Source organism: Ptychodera flava, chromosome 10 (assembly GCF_041260155.1).
Source record: "Ptychodera flava strain L36383 chromosome 10, AS_Pfla_20210202, whole genome shotgun sequence".
In the NCBI taxonomy this organism is placed as follows: Eukaryota; Metazoa; Hemichordata; class Enteropneusta; family Ptychoderidae; genus Ptychodera; species Ptychodera flava.
Window position 1 is genome coordinate 11,654,353 of NC_091937.1, and position 18,117 is coordinate 11,672,469.

At 39.4% G+C, this 18,117-nt stretch overlaps 1 protein-coding gene across 1 annotated transcript; it reads left to right on the plus strand.

Moving 5' to 3' along the window:
- Positions 1-785: 785 nt before the first annotated feature.
- LOC139141421 (uncharacterized) lies at positions 786-17,120 on the plus strand. The gene is made up of 3 exons (XM_070711047.1): positions 786-1,339; positions 1,912-2,034; positions 16,649-17,120. The coding sequence occupies exons 1-3, from the start codon at positions 1,225-1,227 to the stop codon at positions 16,990-16,992; spliced, it is 582 nt and encodes a 193-aa protein (XP_070567148.1). The 5' UTR covers positions 786-1,224; the 3' UTR covers positions 16,993-17,120.
- Positions 17,121-18,117: the final 997 nt, after the last annotated feature.

Genomic DNA, 18,117 nt, shown 5'->3' on the forward strand with positions numbered 1-18,117 from the left:
ACCCAAATGTGCCGCTTCAGAGGTAGCTGTGGGTCCATAGCTGTGGTGTTTTCAGACGGGATTCCTGCCTTTTGCGGGGGGGGGGGGGGGTTGACTTTTACGATTTTAACCCCGCCACCACAGCTGTGGACCCACAGCTACTTCAGAGGTGTCTTTCATCATTGACTCCAACTTATTTAATATATCAACGGCTGAATTGCAACGCAGACTAGTGCTGACTGTACAAACTTTTAGCAAGCCGAAAATTACTTGTTTTTACGGCGAAAGCAAGGTGTTAACACACCAAAATATAGAATTATTATCAAAATTGCAGCTACTTTCCCTTTCCTTCGTCTCCAATGAAAGAAACATATTGTTCAGGTTGTGTTTGACAAGGTGAATACATGAACATTTCATCATGAGTTTTGAGCTGAATGCTTTTAATGAAGAACCTGCAATCTGACGTTATCATCATCAGCTAAACACCAGAGAAAGCAATGCCATGGTGGATACAACAGAGCATCTTGAAAAGAGGAATGAGAATCATACTTCTTTAAACTGTCGATGTCTGATATTTAAATACTGATGGCAGATTGTAAGTGATTTATAGAAAACAAAAAAAATCTGATATAAATCTGATAGGTAGATTTTAATGAGCTGTTATGAGTAGAAAATTGTGCAATCAAAAAATGTGTACACGACCCGAGTATTGCCTGGTACTTGCCTAATATAATGCAAACATGAAAATCTGTCAGATGCATGTTGATTTTTTTCTAAAATCATGTTGAAATTCAACACGTACACAGCCTGAGTATAATTATTAAAGGGCTCTTCAACGATTTTGGTCAAATAGAGGGGGATTTGAAATGGTTTTTAGGATTAAAAAATAAGATCTCAATCGCGATTTTTCCAGCCCATCCCCTTCAGTATTTATGAATTGCTGAATGCCGTATACCATGGATACCGTGATGTGAACACAGTGCCTTTGTGTAAAGCGCCCCAACGGATGTTTCAAAGTTCAGTTTAGAGGTCAAAAGTTTAGGTGGACAGATTGTGATGTTATATAACCGTGAACGTCTATTTTTCACGTCAACCAAAGCTTGGAGAATTCGAACTTGACACAGCCGTAGTCGTGGTTTTTGTGGAGTGACCGTGGTTTGACGCAATTTCAGATTTGAATTTTACGTCCTGAAATATTTTGCAGCAACATTTGAACTTTAATTTACGAGGAAATCGGCGGAAATAATGAACAGGGACTCTCTTCTTTCGGATTTGGAGCCCTTGGAAAGAACAAACTGCAATTGCGGCGATGGCAGTGCATTATATAACAACACATGCGGCGTTCCACAAGCCTGTCAAGGTATGATCCTAGTCCTGCATACGATACTGTGTGTTCCCGGCGTTATACGGCCTCCCACCACAGGCCGTCAAACACCGGGAACACACAGCATCATACGCTGGGCTATAGGTATGATCCATGTGAAGCGGAGGTATAGTGCAAACAAAATTATTTCGTGTCCACTACTGTGTTTTACCCATACATGATACAGTAAAAGCATTAACATATCACTTTATAAAGAACAGGACAGTGTGACTTCCAGAGTTTTACCAAATGTATAGTGCAGTATTTTCATATCAGTTAGTCATTAAGTTATAGAACTATGTTTAAAAAGTGTTAATGTTTACAAGGAAGTGATAAAGGAGGTGTGCTCCAATGGTGTTGAAAGTTTGAACGTTCAGGTTGTTGAAGGTTCCAGCAGTTTTTTTCAACTTTAGTTGTGGTGTACCACATTGTTATAGTGTTTATATTCAGTGAATATGGCTTCATCTGACTATTTTCCTTGTTTCAGTTAGGGAATATCATAGATTGACTGTAATGTTACTCTGTGGCTTGTTAAGTGTAATGTTAAAACATTTATGTATTTTTTTCAGAGTGTTGTGCAATTTTCAAAACTCTGAAACATTCAGACAAAATGCATGAGCTAGTGAAACCATTAGAGACACTGACTGAAAAGATGTGTCAACAATATCAAGACAATACATTATCAATGAAAGGTAAGGTTTTGCTATACAGTGTAGATGTTGAGTTTTGTTTGGTAGGGTGTGTATATTTGTGTGTGTGTGTGTGTGTGTGTGTGTGTGTGTGTGTGTGTGTATTTAACATGAATGCATTTGACATGAATGTGCCACAGCAAACATGTCTACATCATTTTGTTTGTGGATGCATATCCATGGTCAATTCAATCATATAACATGGCTGCCGTTGTAACATAAATCTTTAGATTTTATTCCAACATGACTATGAGTGTGACCATGTTTTGCCATAAGTGTCAATAAGTCTAGTGTCAATTGAAGCACCTTACAAAGGATTCACTACCTCTGAAAGGGCAAAGTCCATCGCCGTGGGCGTACAATAGGCACCCTGGTAGTGACGTTGGTCGTTGGCAAACACTGGGCGGGATGGTTAAACACTTGCTTAGGGACTGGTCAGTTTCTTCAGCCTGGGGGGCCGATGGATTCATGGGGGTCACCCTGTTTTGACTTTGCTAGTAGGGGGGTCACCATGTTTTGAAATGCCCAAGAGGGGGGTCAGTGTGTTTTTTAATTTCGACATGGCTCATATTTGCGAAAAATGCATTGTGCCAGCCACAAATTTCATCATTCAGTTGCATTTTTCGGCGCGCCCTTCGGGCGCATAACTTTTAATAATAATAAGACATTTTTCAGAGCCCTGCCCCAGTGCAAAAACTTTAATATATCAGACATATATATATATATATATATATATATATATATATATATATATATATATATATATCTGACATACGTGTATGTTTAAAATTTTTCGGCGCGCCCTTCGGGCGCATTTCTTTCAAATATCAAAAAGTATTTTTCAGCATGCCCTTCAGCTACATGACTTTCATATATCAGATATGTATATATATTAGAGATTTCTGGATGTTTAATATTTTTCGGCGCGCCCTTCGGGCACAGTAAATTAATATATCAGAGATATTATGTCAGATATATCTTGATGTCTGTAAATTGAAAGTCTGTTTTGCAAAGTGTATTGATCATTATAAAATCTGCAGTTCATATGAAACGCATGACAAGTTCCTGATACTTTTCTGTTTCCTCTATGAGAATTCAGTGTTAGAAAGCACCATACACTAATATTTCACAATCACATTTTTCTTACAACAGTTCTAGACATCTGCTTTATGCATAAAAGGAGTGGAGTACATTCACAGCTCATTCAAATACTGTATTCAACTTTAGAATTGACACTGTTAAGTTCCCATCTTACAACTGACATGACAACAATTTCATTAAAACACAGAATGACTGAATGTTTCAAATATATATATATATATATATATATATATATATATATATATATATATATATATATATATATATATATATATATATATATACACTGAATTATTCAATTTATATTCCACCTTTTGTTTTACCTTTGTCGCGTGCAGGGGGGTCACCCTGTTTTCAAAAGCTGGAATAGGGGGGTCAGCCTGTTTTCGAAAGTTGGAATGGGGGCGGGTCAGCCACTTTTTGCGGCTGACTCGCAGCGTGTTTGCAAGGTTATATCTGATTGGTCGATTGTCACTATTCACAGCAACTTAGGGAGTTTATTTGTATTGTTTTAATTATATTGGTAAAATTCAGTCAACCAATAGGATAACAGCTTCGAAATCGCTGCAAGTCGGCCCACTTTTTGACGTCGGCAAAAAATAATCCACCGCACCGCACCCTCCGGCCGAAGAAACTGACCAGTCCCTTAGCCGTTGGCTAATCGGAGAAACATAAACTATCTGTTACACCAGTGCCTACCGATTATCACCTTTGCCTGAATATTACCAATTACTGAAGTGTGCAGGGTTCACACAATTTCGAGCCATAAAGCCTTTAACTAGGGTTTGTGGAGTAGCCGAGGGGCTGTGGTCTGGCCAACAGACCTTCCTCGACTGTGATGTCTTCGCTAGGTGACTAGATGCCGTACGTTGTGAGTTCGAATTCCATCGAAAATTTACTGGATTCAAATCACGTCGTTTGTGGTTCGATAGACAGCGATGGCAGCTGTGGTATGTAATAGAAATATAGGAAGTTCTGAAACAGAATGACCGCGCACGTATCGCTGAGTTTGGAGACGAATTTCCGTCACACAATTTACTCAATAAAAGAGCAACGATGCATGGCTCAAGATGTGTGCATATTCTGTTTCGATATCCAACGGGAGCCGGTTTTCAACCCCGGCTTTCAAACATGGAACGGCTACTTTCTCACAACAGCAGCGGGTGATTTGAATGTGAAGGCGCTGTGATGGAAGCCAGTCGTCGGAATTGACATATTACGAGCTTCGTAAGGATGATACAAAATGAAAGTCTTGACTTAGTTCAGGAGAGAATAGTGCAGGAGAGAATTTCCTCGGGTACTGTATTGAGTTCAAATCTAGCCCTGAGCGTCTTGTGCTGGGTACAAGCGCGCACACAAGACATAAACAATAAAGGGGAAATCTAGCAAATAAATTATGGTCTCTAAGGACGGCAGCAGATTGTGATCGTAAGCAATTGTAAGTTAGAACCTTTTACTGTTTGTAGCTTTATGGCTTTTTTTGTAGGCAGTGATGTAGATAATAGCCGGTCACCGGTAAAAAACGCCGGGTTCACGCAGCTTGCAACCGGCTATAAGACGCATGGGAAAAAATAACAAGAAGACATGCAAAAAAACTTGTGAATTTGAAAAACAAATCTTCACCCATTCGTATTTTCAGTGTAAGTTTAGGTATTTCGAAACAAATCACAGAAAAGGGTGAAGAAATTTTGAGTAAAACTGATCTAAAACGTTACGATCCCCAGTTAGAGCTTAGTATGCAACGGCATGACCCGAAGTATAGTAAGCGCAGGTTGCATATCCGGTTACCTCGGATAGTTAACCTCGGAAAACATCGACAACCGTTCGTCATATGCAAATGCATGTGACTGAGACGCAATGGAAAAGTTCGTAGTTCCATAAATGAGCATTGCATATATGAATACCATATACGCTGCTTTTCACGATATGTAAGCCAGAAAACGTCAACAAAAGGAAACTACTAGTAATCTGTAGTAAAAAGTCAGCCAAGTATTTTGAAATACATTGGTAAAGAAAGTTAATGAGGCTGATGAGTCCCGCAGGGCAGCTGTGCAGGGCCGCGGCCGTCGTCGATGAGTGTGGATGATCGATCAAACAACGCAATGTTGACGTAGCCAGTGACAGTGGTAATGATGTGATCGACGCTGAAATTTCAAGTCCACTCAGTTCAACTGAATCGAATCAACTAAACAATGACCAAACTTGTCACAATGCCAAGGTAATTCATCAAAATGTGAGAGAAAAGATTCAGTTTCGATGTCTGGAAGGAAGAAATGAAATTTTGATTGCCTTCCAAACGACGTGACTCTCAATGTTCATAACTTTTATAGGACCACATACAAAACGGTTCTTTTCAGGACCACCAATCACTCCAAAAAGAGAATGCCGTTTCTTGCGTGTTCCACTGATTTGCGGAACGTATGGAAGACCGGTCATGACATGCGACATGCGGGTTTTTTTTAACTGCGACCTGGGAGTTCTTAAACTGCGACATGCGAGTTCTTAAACTGCGACATGCGAGTTGCAAAACTAATTTGGCGTTTGCATACATGTCATTTCGTTCTCCTCCTAACGATGAATTACAGAGGTAGAGACGAGCTTATTTCTGCATACTTCTACAATGGATACACCGTGGGAGAAATAGCGGCCACGTTAGGACTCCGACATGTATGGAAGACCGGTCACGACCTGCTACATACGACCTGCGTCTTTAAACTGTGATCTGCGACCTAACCCTAACCATACCCTAACCCTAACCCCTAACGCTAACTAACCCTAAGTTATGCCGTACAATTTTTCCCTCCCTTGGCCTAACATCCAGGGTTGAGACCGGGGGTTGAGAGCGAAGTAAGGCTTTTTACCAGAGAAAACCTAACCCTAACCCTAACCCTAACCCCTACCCTAACCCTAACCCCCTAACCCTAACCCTAACCGCAGATCGCAGTTTTAAAAACTCGCATGTCGCATGTCGTGACCGGTCTTCCATAGTAATTCATCGTTAGGAGGAGAACGAAATGACATGTATGCAAACGCCAAATTAGTTTTGCAACTCGCATGTCGCAGTTTAAGAACTCGCATGTCGCAGTTTAAGAACTCCCAGGTCGCAGTTAAAAAAAACCCGCATGTCGCATGTCATGACCGGTCTTCCATAGGAACGGAATAAGCGGAACGGAACGGAATTGCCACACCAAAAAGAAAAATAGTTTCTCTTAATTAGACTCCATTTTTTTTCGTTCACTGAATTTTGGAGCGGAACAGCATGGAATTTCGGATCTAAAACAGAAATTTTGATTTAAATAAAATATCATTTTTCAACCCTTAAAGTAATGCACCTGTTTTTCGAAGTTTCTCTTGCCGTGATGAAAACCGTGAATAAGACTACTAATAAGAATTTTATTCCATAGAAACACACTTCGGGAACTGTGGTAGAACAAGTACAATAAATCAAACATTACATATATAATTAGGCAAGACTGCTCCCGAGACTGATGCTTGGAATGAATAAGACTACTGGACTGAATCTATAATTCAAATCTGACAAACTACACCTGAATCCAAACCTCACCCTGGATATCGCATCTGCTGGAGGATGCTATGGCTACCATGAGGCATGTGAGATGGCGCACAGGCGTTCTGTTGAGTGGGTAGTTTGTAAAAGTGTAGTTTCTGCTACGTTCCGACGCTAAGGCTACGAAAGAGAACGTCCGAACGTAGCACAAACTACACTTTTACAAACCGTTACCCACACAACAGAACGCCTGTGAGGTGGCGGCCTGTGTAATAATTCACCTCGATGGCATGGCGCCTAATTACATTTGGCGCGGAGGTGAAAAACGAGGGAGGCGGTGACGGATTGTAACTTCCTAAATTGATATATTGCAACTGCATTGCTGACTTTGTATTCATTGGCGCGGATGCCACCCCTTTTGTTTTTTGTTGCCCAGGGCCTGCAGACTTAGGGGAGCACCAGTTGATTGGGGGGGGGGTTGTGAAAATGGAGGTGTAGACAAATTTTGTTTCACCCATTATGACAGCATTTTGTTTTCAAAAGCATGCTCGCGCAACAAATTATTTTCTGCACAACTGAAGGCAATGCAATATATTTTATTTGTTCTCAAAATTAAGTGCCCGTGCATATGTTGTGCATGTCAAAGTTCATTCTTGCAACCTGTAATCTTTATTGCAGAATTTTGCATATCTAATCCCTTCTCACGTTAGAATATTTTAAATATCCAGATCTCAAAGATCAAAATACTAAGGTCGGTTCTAAACATTCATTTTGGTAATTCCAGCACCTCGCGTCACATTTTTTGCCTTCATCTTAGGGAAGTGGTAACATTTCTTTTCTCACTTTGGGGTTTTGCAGCAAATTATTTTATCATTCTCCGGGAGGGGGATGACAATATTCCCCTCCCAAATCCTCCAGCCCCTCCTTCAGAAATCAAATTCTCCCCTTAGCATGCTCGGTAAAAAACGTGGGGCTGAAATCAATCGATCGATTGACCAATCAACTAGGTCAAAGGACATCAGTAATACATACAAAAGGCATCGCTCATACATACACAGTCGATCAACGCGTTAACATGAAACTACGGCGGTTTTGCAATTTTAGTCATTCTTTTGTGATCAGTTGTTGAAGACAGGTAGTGTTTACACCCCTAATTGTCGTTGTATGCCGTACACATGCAATTATTGTTTGAAAAGTATGTTGAGCTATTGCGATCGTACAAAACAGAGTGCACAACTACATGTTGGCCATAGACACGCCCTCTTTGGGTTGACCCCCCCCCCTCACACTGTGGCACTGCCCTCTATAAGGCGTGATTTTCGGGCTGCGGGTAGATTTAAATTAAGATGTAGCTTCAAATTGAAATTACAGCCTCGTTTCCTGTGGTATTTGACATAATTTTCATTTTGGAAACTTCAAAATTAAGGTGCCTTACTTGTAGAGTTGAATAAATGATATATTTTATTTAAATCAAAATGTCTCTCTCAATTCCATTCTTTTCCGCTCAAAAAATCTGTGGCGAAAAGACAAAGAAAAATGGACTCTAATTAAGAGAAACTATTTTTTTATTTGGTGTGGCTTTTCCGTTCCTTTCCGCTCATTCCGTTCCGCAAATTAGTATAAGCCTTCATTCCATGTGTCTTATCGTGTATGTTGTATGTGCTGTGTATGCGTATGTTTAGGTATAAAACGGTGATTTTAGTGATAAGTCAGTACGCTTTGTTAGTCCCCACGGACACCGTCCGGGGGGACTTAGGGATGGACCATTAGACCTTGGGAGGGTGGTCACAATGAAATTGTGAAAATTTTTTTTTACTATTGTAAATTTCTGAAATTTTTTTTTTCCAATTGAGATTAGCTGTGCAAATTTTTTTTTCAGAGTAAATTTTAAGATTTATAATTTTTTTTTAGTTCGTCGCTGTCTGAAGATAAAGAGGGCAAGGATGTGGTGCCAAGCACCACAAGCGGCCACGCAAGCGGTCACGGGGGGAGGTCAGGAGAGGGGTGTCCCCCCTGCTGCTGTTGGAGGTTTTGAAAAATAGAGATTAAAATGGTGTTATTTGGTGGCACTTGGGGAGTATTTTTGCGGGGGGTGGTCAGGAGGGGTGTCCCCCTCCTGCCGTTGGAGCTTTTGAAAAATAGAGATTAAAATGGTGTTATTTGGTGGCACTTGGGGAGTATTTTTGCGGGGTGGTCAGGAGGGGCTGTCCCCCTCCTGCCGTTGGAGCTTTTGAAAAATAGAGATTAAAATGGTGTTATTTGGTGGCACTTGGGGAGTATTTTTGCGGGGGGTGATCAGGAGGGGGTGTCCCCCTCCTGCTGTTGGAGCTTTTGAAAAATAGAGATTAAAATGGTGTTATTTGGTGGCACTTGGGGAGTATTTTTGCGGGGGGTGATCAGGAGGGGGTGTCCCCCTCCTGCCGTTGGAGCTTTTGAAAAATAGAGATTAAAATGGATGTTATTTGGTGGCACTTGGAGAGTATTTTTGCGGGGGAGGTCAGGAGGGGAGTGTCCCCCCTCCTGCTGTTGGAGCTTTTGAAAAATAGAGATAAAAATGGTGTTATTTGGTGGCACTTTGGGAGCATTTTTTTCGGATTACACATCTTCCTCTGAAACATGGTCTTCTTGCTCCTCAGTAGTTCCTATAGTTTGAAAATTGACTATTTGGTTTCCTGGCTTCCCTTTCTACTGCGTGGTGAAATGCCTACATTCACCCCACCAAACATCATGCATATCTCATGATTTACAATTGATTTTGACAAGCTGAGAAGCTAAAATAAGCTAAATAATATAGTTAAATTTGCATATTTGTGTTTTTAGAGCAATTGTTGCCCTTTTTTGATCAAACATCTATTTCTCTGTAGCAGCATGTCCAAATTGATTGGATGTGTATAGATGTGTTGAAATTTCAATATATTTGTCTTTTTAGGGCAATTTATGCCATTCATGGTCAAAAAATCTGTATTCTCTGAAAGGGCTTGTCCAATTTCTTTGAAATTTGCTACACAAAAACGATTATTCATGCAGATTTATTCAGTATTTGCTATCGAGAAACTTTCAAAGTTCAACCCTTTTGTGCGTTTTTGTGTTGGGATTTGTTGGATAGATGGCATTCTACGTAGTGTATTGTTGAATGTTAAAACATGTGTTGCTGTTGTTTTTTGAGGCTGTTTTTTGAGAAAAAAGAATTGAAAATGCCTTTTTAAAAGCAAAATAATACATAATGACTTGATTTGTTGTTTTATCATATATTGACGTGTTTCTACTTGTTTTCACCCATTCTTGCATTCATCATTGCAATAAAATGCTGTGAAAAAACTGATGTGGCCTGCATCTGTTTACCTTGATCTTAAAAGGCAAATACAACTTTCTGTCTTGACAACCATACCATAGTTTCAATGTTTTACCTAGTGTACCTGCTTGGTTTGTACGCAGGAAACAAGTAGAAAACAGGCTCTATAATTTCATAATTTTCAAGTGATCAGAATACAAAAGTCCTGAAAAGATAAGATAATCACAACTTCCAGTATAAGGGATACAGTCACTCTAAATGTTAAATTAAAATTAAAAATGTGCCGGGAGGATGTACTAAAAAATACAGAAAGTTGCTTTCTGTCGGTAAAATCTAAAAAAAATTCAAAATTTTAAAGACTTTTGCAGATTTTTTTTACGCCTTTGTCTTCTTATTTATTTTTTTTATTTTGCAAACTAGTTTGAAGATTTTTTTTTCCTAACTTTCTGCTCTGAAAATTTTTTTTTTCTGTTTTTGACCACCCCCCTCCCAAGATCTAATGGTTCGTCCCTTATAGTTTGGTCATGTCCGTCCGTGTGTGCGTCCGTCCGTGCGTCCGTCCGTTCACGCAGATATCTCAGACATGCATTAGGTCAATTTCTTTCAACTTTGCACAAGGATAGTACTCTACCCCATACAGATGCACGTCGATTTGTTTCACAATGCGATCAAATTTGGCCGTGTTAGAGGACTTTTTAGTTTTCACCTCCATAGACTCCCATGTATAAGGCAGTCTCCATAGACTCCCATGTATAAGGCAGTCCATAGACTCCCATGTATAAGGCAGTCCATAGACTCCCATGTATAAGGCAGTCCATAGACTCCCATGTACAAGGCCAAGAAAAATAAAAATTTAGTTTCTCATCGTATTCATATTGCAAAAAGGATGCAGTGACACAGTTTTTAGTCCCCACGGATGAAGTCCAGGGGGCTTATAGATTGGGTCATGTCCGTCTGTGAGTCCATCCGTTCACGCAGATATCTCAGATATTTTGACAAAATGTCACGTGACCTTGGTGACCTTTGACCTCAAATATATATATTTGTCCATAACTCAGTAACCACAAGTGCTACACCCTTCATATATGGTATGATGGGACAGCTTATGACGCCACATATTGTACCTCATTAATTATGCACATATCTAATTTTGAGCAAGCCAATCGAGCTAGAGGTCTGATTTTTGGTATATAGGGATGATTTAGCAATACAATTTTTTTGACAAAATGTCACATGACCTTGGTGACCTTGACCTCAAATATACATATTTGTCCATAGCTCAGTAACCACAAGTGCTACACCCTTCTATTGTATGGTATGATGGGACAGCTTATGACGCCACATATTGTACCTCATTCATTATGCACATATCTAATTTTGAGCAAGCCAATCGAGCTAAAGGTCTGATTTTTGGTATATAGGGATAACTTTGCAATACAATTTTTTTGACAAAATGTCACGTGACCTCGGTGATCTTGGACCTCAAATATACATATTTGTCCATAACTCAGTAACCACAAGTGCTACACCCTTCATGTATGGTATGATGGGACACTTTATGACGCCACATATTGTACCTCATTAATTATGTGCATATCTAATTTTGAGCGAGCCAATAGAGCTAGAGGTCTGATTTTTGGTATATAGGGATAACTTAGCAATACAATTTTTTTTCAAAATGTCATGTGACCTTGGTGACCTTTGACCTCAAATATACATATTTGTCCACAACTCAGTAACCACAAGTGCCAAACCTTTCATATATGTATGATGGGACACCTTATGACGCCACATATTGTACCTCATCAATTATGCGCATATCTAATTTTGAGCGAGCCAATAGAGCTAGAGGTCTGATTTTTGGTATATAGGGATAACTTAGCAATACAATTTTTTTTCAAAATGTCACGTGACCTTGATGACCTTAGACCTTGATTATACATATATATGCATAACTCAGTAACCACAAGTTCTATAAGCTTCAATTTTGATAGGATATTAGACCTTCAGATTTCACATCTCGTACCTCATTTATTATGCACATAAGTATTTCTTGGCTGGCCAACACAGCTAGAGGTCTGATCTTTTTCCCGATTTAGAACCATAACTTAGACATGCCTCTTGTTATAAATTGGGAAAAATGACATAAACCTATGTGCCCATAGATGTGAACTTATACACTCCAGCGATACTTTTTAATACCACATTTCCCTGCCCCATCAAGACTAATACTCCTTTTACAAGTGGGGACTATGTCATTGACAATGACTTGTTAGTTGTGCTCCGCAGGGATCAAGATCGCCCAGGCCACAATTTGAATTTAGTAATCATGATTGGCAGCATACATTGACATTTAGAACAGAGGTCAAATAGACGTTCTGGAGCAACGCTTTGTGAAAATATGCGTTCTCTGTATTAAATAACAATGCTTTTCAATGTTTTTCGACATAAGGGCAGTCGCTATACATTCACAGGTGTCATGTATGAAATTGGACGGAAATTAACGCCGTTCACACATCGAATTTCTGGAAATCTCAGAGCAAATCGAGTGCGTCTTACCCACAGCGTGGCTATTTCACATTTGCATCGTCTTACCATAATTCCCCTATTGTAGGGGACTTTGGCGTTTAACAAAGTACTGCCTTAAAACAGTGGTATACCTAAATTTCTAGTAGTCTGGAAATATAGTACCTATTGCTGTGTACGTCGGGGTACCTAGCATTGTTTGAACTGTGCTCAAGGATTAACCTACATGTATTTGCTTAGACAAGGCTGATATGACCTGCCCCTTAAACAGGAAGTTACAGGACCATTGGCGCACAATAGGGGATTACACAGCCATTTGCATACACTGGGCGGGACGTTTCGAATTCTCATAGCATCGCTTTGACCATATGATATATGTGAATTATCATGATGGGCACTTTTGTGACACATGCAAAGAAGGGTCAAATGGTGGTACAGGAACACATTTTGAAAAATATGTGTTCTCTGACAAAATACAGAGCCTTTTTAGTCCCTGTGGACGCATGTCACTTTATCTCATCATACAATTCAATGTGGCCACCAGGCGGCCATTTTGTTGCAATTTTTTCTTGTTTTTGAACCATAACTCAACTATCCCTGATGATTTCATTCAGTTTTGGTGCACAGATAACGTATTATGGCATATATATGCATGTGAATTTGTTTCACAACATCATCCAATATGGCCACCGGGCGGCCATTTTGTTGCGATTTTTTTCATGTTTTGAACCATAACTCAATTATCCCTGAACCGATTTTGTTCAATGTTGGTACACAGACAAAGTACTGTGGCATATATTTGCACGTCAATTTACTTTGTGAACAATCCAATTTGGCTGCCAGGCGGCCATTTTGTTGCGATTTGTTCATGTTTTTGAACCATAACTCAACTATCCTTGAACCGATTTTGTTCAATGTTGGTACACAGGTAATGTACTATGACATCTATATGCACATCAATTTAATTTGCGATACAATCTAAATGGTCACCAGGCGGCTATTGTTTTGCAGTTTTATCATGTTTTTGAACCATAACTCAACTATCCCGGAACAGATTTGTTCAAACTTGGCACACAGACATTGTATTATAGTGTGCATGTGCATGTCAATAAATGGTGTGAGCGGGGACTGTGTCATCAGCGATGACTGGTTTTCAGTTTGTTTTCTACTCCAGTTTAGTCGCTATATATTCACAGACATCATATGCAAGATTCAATGACAATAAACGCCTGAAGCATGGCAAATTATGGGATTCTGGGATCAAACACGGCATGTCCGATCGGTAGCCTGGCTTTTTACATTTGCATAGATTTACGATAATCCAGCTTTTATATATATATGGGAAATTCTGTTTAAAAGGTTATTGGCTGACTTTGCATTCCTTTTACTTGACTTCATTAATGTTTAGACACAGCTTTTGGTGGTTAGTCAGCTATGTGTGCAATGATGAACTGGGTGTCAGATATGTTCATGTCTTTTGCAGGGTTGTTACTTAATATCAATCTCTGTGATCATCAATGGTTTTAGTAGCCATGCTTTCATGTATGCATGTATCGCACTGTAGAGATATATAAATGCTTTCATTATTTCGACACACACAACTGTACCTGTACTTATGTCCATAGTCTGTGTCTTCCTGTGCTGTGCTGCCTTTGATGTGTTCAGTAACTATGTATGTGACCTTTGCCCTTTAAAGTCTGTATCAAATCTTGATATGGTGGCTATTTCTGTTCTCTTAACTAATGAAATAAAATCCATGAAAAATGTTTCAGTTTTGTCCAATATTGCATAAAGTCATTAGGAGTAACATCAAAAGCCTACATCTCTCTTTCCCAAGAGTGCTTTATGGAGCCTTGTTGTTTAGCTTAGGCCAAAGTAAGTAAATTCTTTGTTTGCGTCCACTCAAAATCCCAAAAGGTACGCGGGTAAGCGGTTAAAAAACACACACAGAAATTTAACACAAAATCAGTTTGCCTTTATAGGACAGTTTTTCTCAAACAACATGAATACTCCTGTCATAGTGTGACACACTGTATGATCTCTGTATGCATTTTCATAACAAATGGATCAAAATAAAGTCATTCTTCAAAGTTTGCTTTCTCTTATTAGTTTTAGATGTCTTTTTGTGCATTCAAAGGGTCCACATGCACAGCACCTTGACAGCCTCATCAAATTACTTAAATCTGGACACTTTGAGGAATGGGTACACTATAACAGTATACAGTAGCAGTCTTTTGTCCTCAAGTTCTTGCACGTTTCTTTCAAGTGTAATTTTCTTGGGTAATGTTTATGCTCTGATGGAATGTCATATGCTCTGATGGAATGTCATAGTTTTGCTGAAAGGTGTCTTTGTTTTGAAAGAAAACATCAAACACATTGGGTAACCTAAAGCATCTGTTCAATTTTAGAAAGATGTGGTATCAGAGAGAACAAGACACTGGCGATATCATCGACAAAAGTCTTCCCTGTACCTTCCTCGGGACAATCCGTAAAACCAGCACCTTTCCTTTCCATCAAATCAATGAAATCATTTCGCAATTGCCAGTCTCAAAACACAGACTCATCAGACCCGACTTTAGGTGGAAACTTCACATCTATTTTCCTTGCACTTTCAAAGTACCACAGCCCAGACTTTTTGAAAAGATGAAGTATCATGGCATAAATGGAAATATTCTACAGTGGATCAAAGCTAGGTTGACGAATACAAAAGAGCGAGTAGTCATAAATGGAGCATCATGTGAATGGAGAATACGTCACAAGTGGTGTCACTCAGGGTTCAGTTCTTGGACCAGTACTCTTTCTTATCTACATCAATCACACTGACGGCGAAATTAGTTCTAAACTCTGAACTTACTGACAATACCAAGAAATATCACTCCTTGCGAAATTGTAGTGACCCTAAAATTCAACAAGCTGATTTTGACAAGCCAAAAAAATTCTTCATTCTACCTTAAAACCGTCAAGCAAGTGTGTTAAGTTTGCAAAAAAGGCAAACGGAATGTTTGGTTTCAACAAACGATCACTGTTATGTTAATCAAATCAAAACATGTCATTCTTCCTCTTTACAAGCATTTGTTAGACCACGGCTCGAATATTTGGTACAAGCTTGGTCACCATGGCTACAAAAGGACATAAACATCTGAGAAAAAGTGCAACGCAAGGCAACAAAAATGATACCTGAACCCCACACTGCAATTTACAAAAAAGACTTAAACAGCTTGATTTAATAACACATATAACACTTAAACAAACAAAAAAATTCGTGGCGACGTGATTGAACTCTACAAATTATCAAAGACTACGACCACTGTAACCTTTTACTTGAGTTAGCAGCTGACTCGAGAACTTGCAATTCGACTTGACACAAGGAAGTACTTTTTTCAACAAGAGTTGTGGATACTTGGAATAAATTACCAGCCGATGTCATTAATGCAGAAAGTGTGACCTCCTTCAAAAGCAGCTACGACTGCCTACTACAAGTTTGAACTTTCACAGATGAATTTTATCCTTAAGGATAACTTTCCCTTACCCAAACTGAACAAAATAGCACATAAAGGCATTTCGTTAACAGGACTGATCACTGGTTTGTTTTTGTTTAAAGTTAAAATGGACAGATGAACAAAATTGTTTGCAAACCTGAAAGACTGATAAACTATGATAGGCTTCAACACTTTCCGATTTTTCCGTTTACCATAAGCTTCAAGTCCAACCGGCCGACTGAATCTCTCTCTGTTTAAGTCCGGGTTGCTCGCGATGACTATGCCTTCAAGTTAATTGCCATGCAAAGGTTTCCTGTTTTGTAACGTCGATTATTTCCCTGCTTTCATCCGTTTTCTTTCGTGACAAGGCAAAGCAACAACAGGTAAAGCCACAACAGACAGCGAGAATGATTCTGAGACGGCGAGTATCGACAGGGGTTAATGTGTAGAGAGTACCGTTTTACGCCACCGCATGGTCCATTAGTGAAATCCGACTGCCGTAAAGGAGTGTTTCGCCGCAAAGTAAAAAGCCACGACCTGTTTTTGCGACAAAATAGCGCCACCAACGGCGAAATTTTGAAAGGAACGTTGTGTTTTTTTTTCCTGAAAATCTCCAAAACCTAGGCGCGCGCGGACGCAAAACAAAGAATTTACTTACTTTGGCCTTACTCTATTGAACTGCTGCTTTATTTTAATCTCTCTACACAACAGATGCATCAATAATTGTACGGAGCATTATGCAACATGGCTTTATAACATTGGAATACAGTGTATCCAACCGAGAGAACAGCAACGAAGACCTGGTTCCACAGTATTACAACAACCGTATTGAACACCGAACTACATTCCCAAAAGATTCCTTCTGTTTGATGGAGTGCCATTCTCATAACTGGGACAACTATGATGGTGAAATCAGCACTGAGTGTGGTAAAATTTATATGAAAAACAGCAATGATGGAGCACGAAGCTTGAACTATTCAGGGTCACAAGGAAGTGAATGTGAAGAAAGTGTGAGACCTTCACACACAACATGTATCTCAAAGGGCTTGCAGTAATCCATTCTGATCTCACATCATTCCAACACAGTGAGTGTAGTAAAACAATAATTCAGAATGGCAATCTTGAGACACCATGTGTTGACTAACTCAAAGATCAGTGCACATGAATGCAAAGAGTGTGGGAAAACATTACAGAGAAAGTACAACTGTATCGGCATATGTCGATCCATTCTGTTGTCAGACCACATGAATGTTCAAAGAGTGTGGTAAAACATTTACAGAGAAGCACATCTTAAAAGTCATATGTTGATCCATTCTAGTGTCAGACCACATGAATGTACAGAGTGTGGTAAAACATTTACAGAGAAGCACCATCTTAAAAGGCATATGTTGATCCATTCTGGTGTCAGACCATATCAATGCAAAGAGTGTGGTAAATCATTCACACAAAAGGGCAATCTTAAAGAGCATATGTTGACCCACTCAGAGATCAGACCACATAAATGCAAAGAGTGTGGTAAAACATTTCAAAAGCAAACAGGTCTTATTAGGGCATATGTTGATCCATTCTAGTGTCAGACCACATGAATGTACAGAGTGTGGTAAAACATTTACAGAGAAGCACCATCTTAAAAGGCATATGTTGATCCATTCTGGTGTCCGACCATATCAATGCAAAGAGTGTGGTAAAACATTCACACAGAAGGGCAATCTTAAAGAGCATATGTTGACCCACTCAGAGATCAGACCACATAAATGCAAAGAGTGTGGTAAAACATTTAAAAGAAAACAGATTCTTATTAGGCATATGTCGATCCATTCTGGTGTCAGACCACATGAATGTACAGAGTGTGGTAAAACATTTACAGAGAAGCACCATCTTAAAAGGCATATGTTGATCCATTCTGGTGTCCGACCATATCAATGCAAAGAGTGTGGTAAAACATTCACATAGAAGGGCAATCTTAAAGAGCATATGTTCACCCACTCAGGGATCAGACCACATAAATGCAAAGAGTGCTGGTAACACATTTACAAGAAAACAGATTCTTATTGGGCATATGTCGATCCATTCTGTTGTCAGACCACATGAATGTACAGAGTGTGGTAAAACATTTAAAAGAAAACAGAGTCTTATAAGGCATATGACGATCCATTCTGTTGTCAGACCACATGAATGTT

What these genes read in the sequence shown, in the direction of transcription:
- LOC139141421 (XM_070711047.1), top strand. Translation starts at nt 1,225, where the DNA reads ATGAACAGGGACTCTCTTCTTTCGGATTTGGAGCCCTTGGAAAGAACA. An exon ending in CGTTCCACAAGCCTGTCAAG is followed by an intron (nt 1,340 to 1,911) that starts GTATGATCCTAG and finishes TATTTTTTTCAG; the next exon opens with AGTGTTGTGCAATTTTCAAA. An exon ending in CAATACATTATCAATGAAAG is followed by an intron (nt 2,035 to 16,648) that starts GTAAGGTTTTGC and finishes TCTACACAACAG; the next exon opens with ATGCATCAATAATTGTACGG.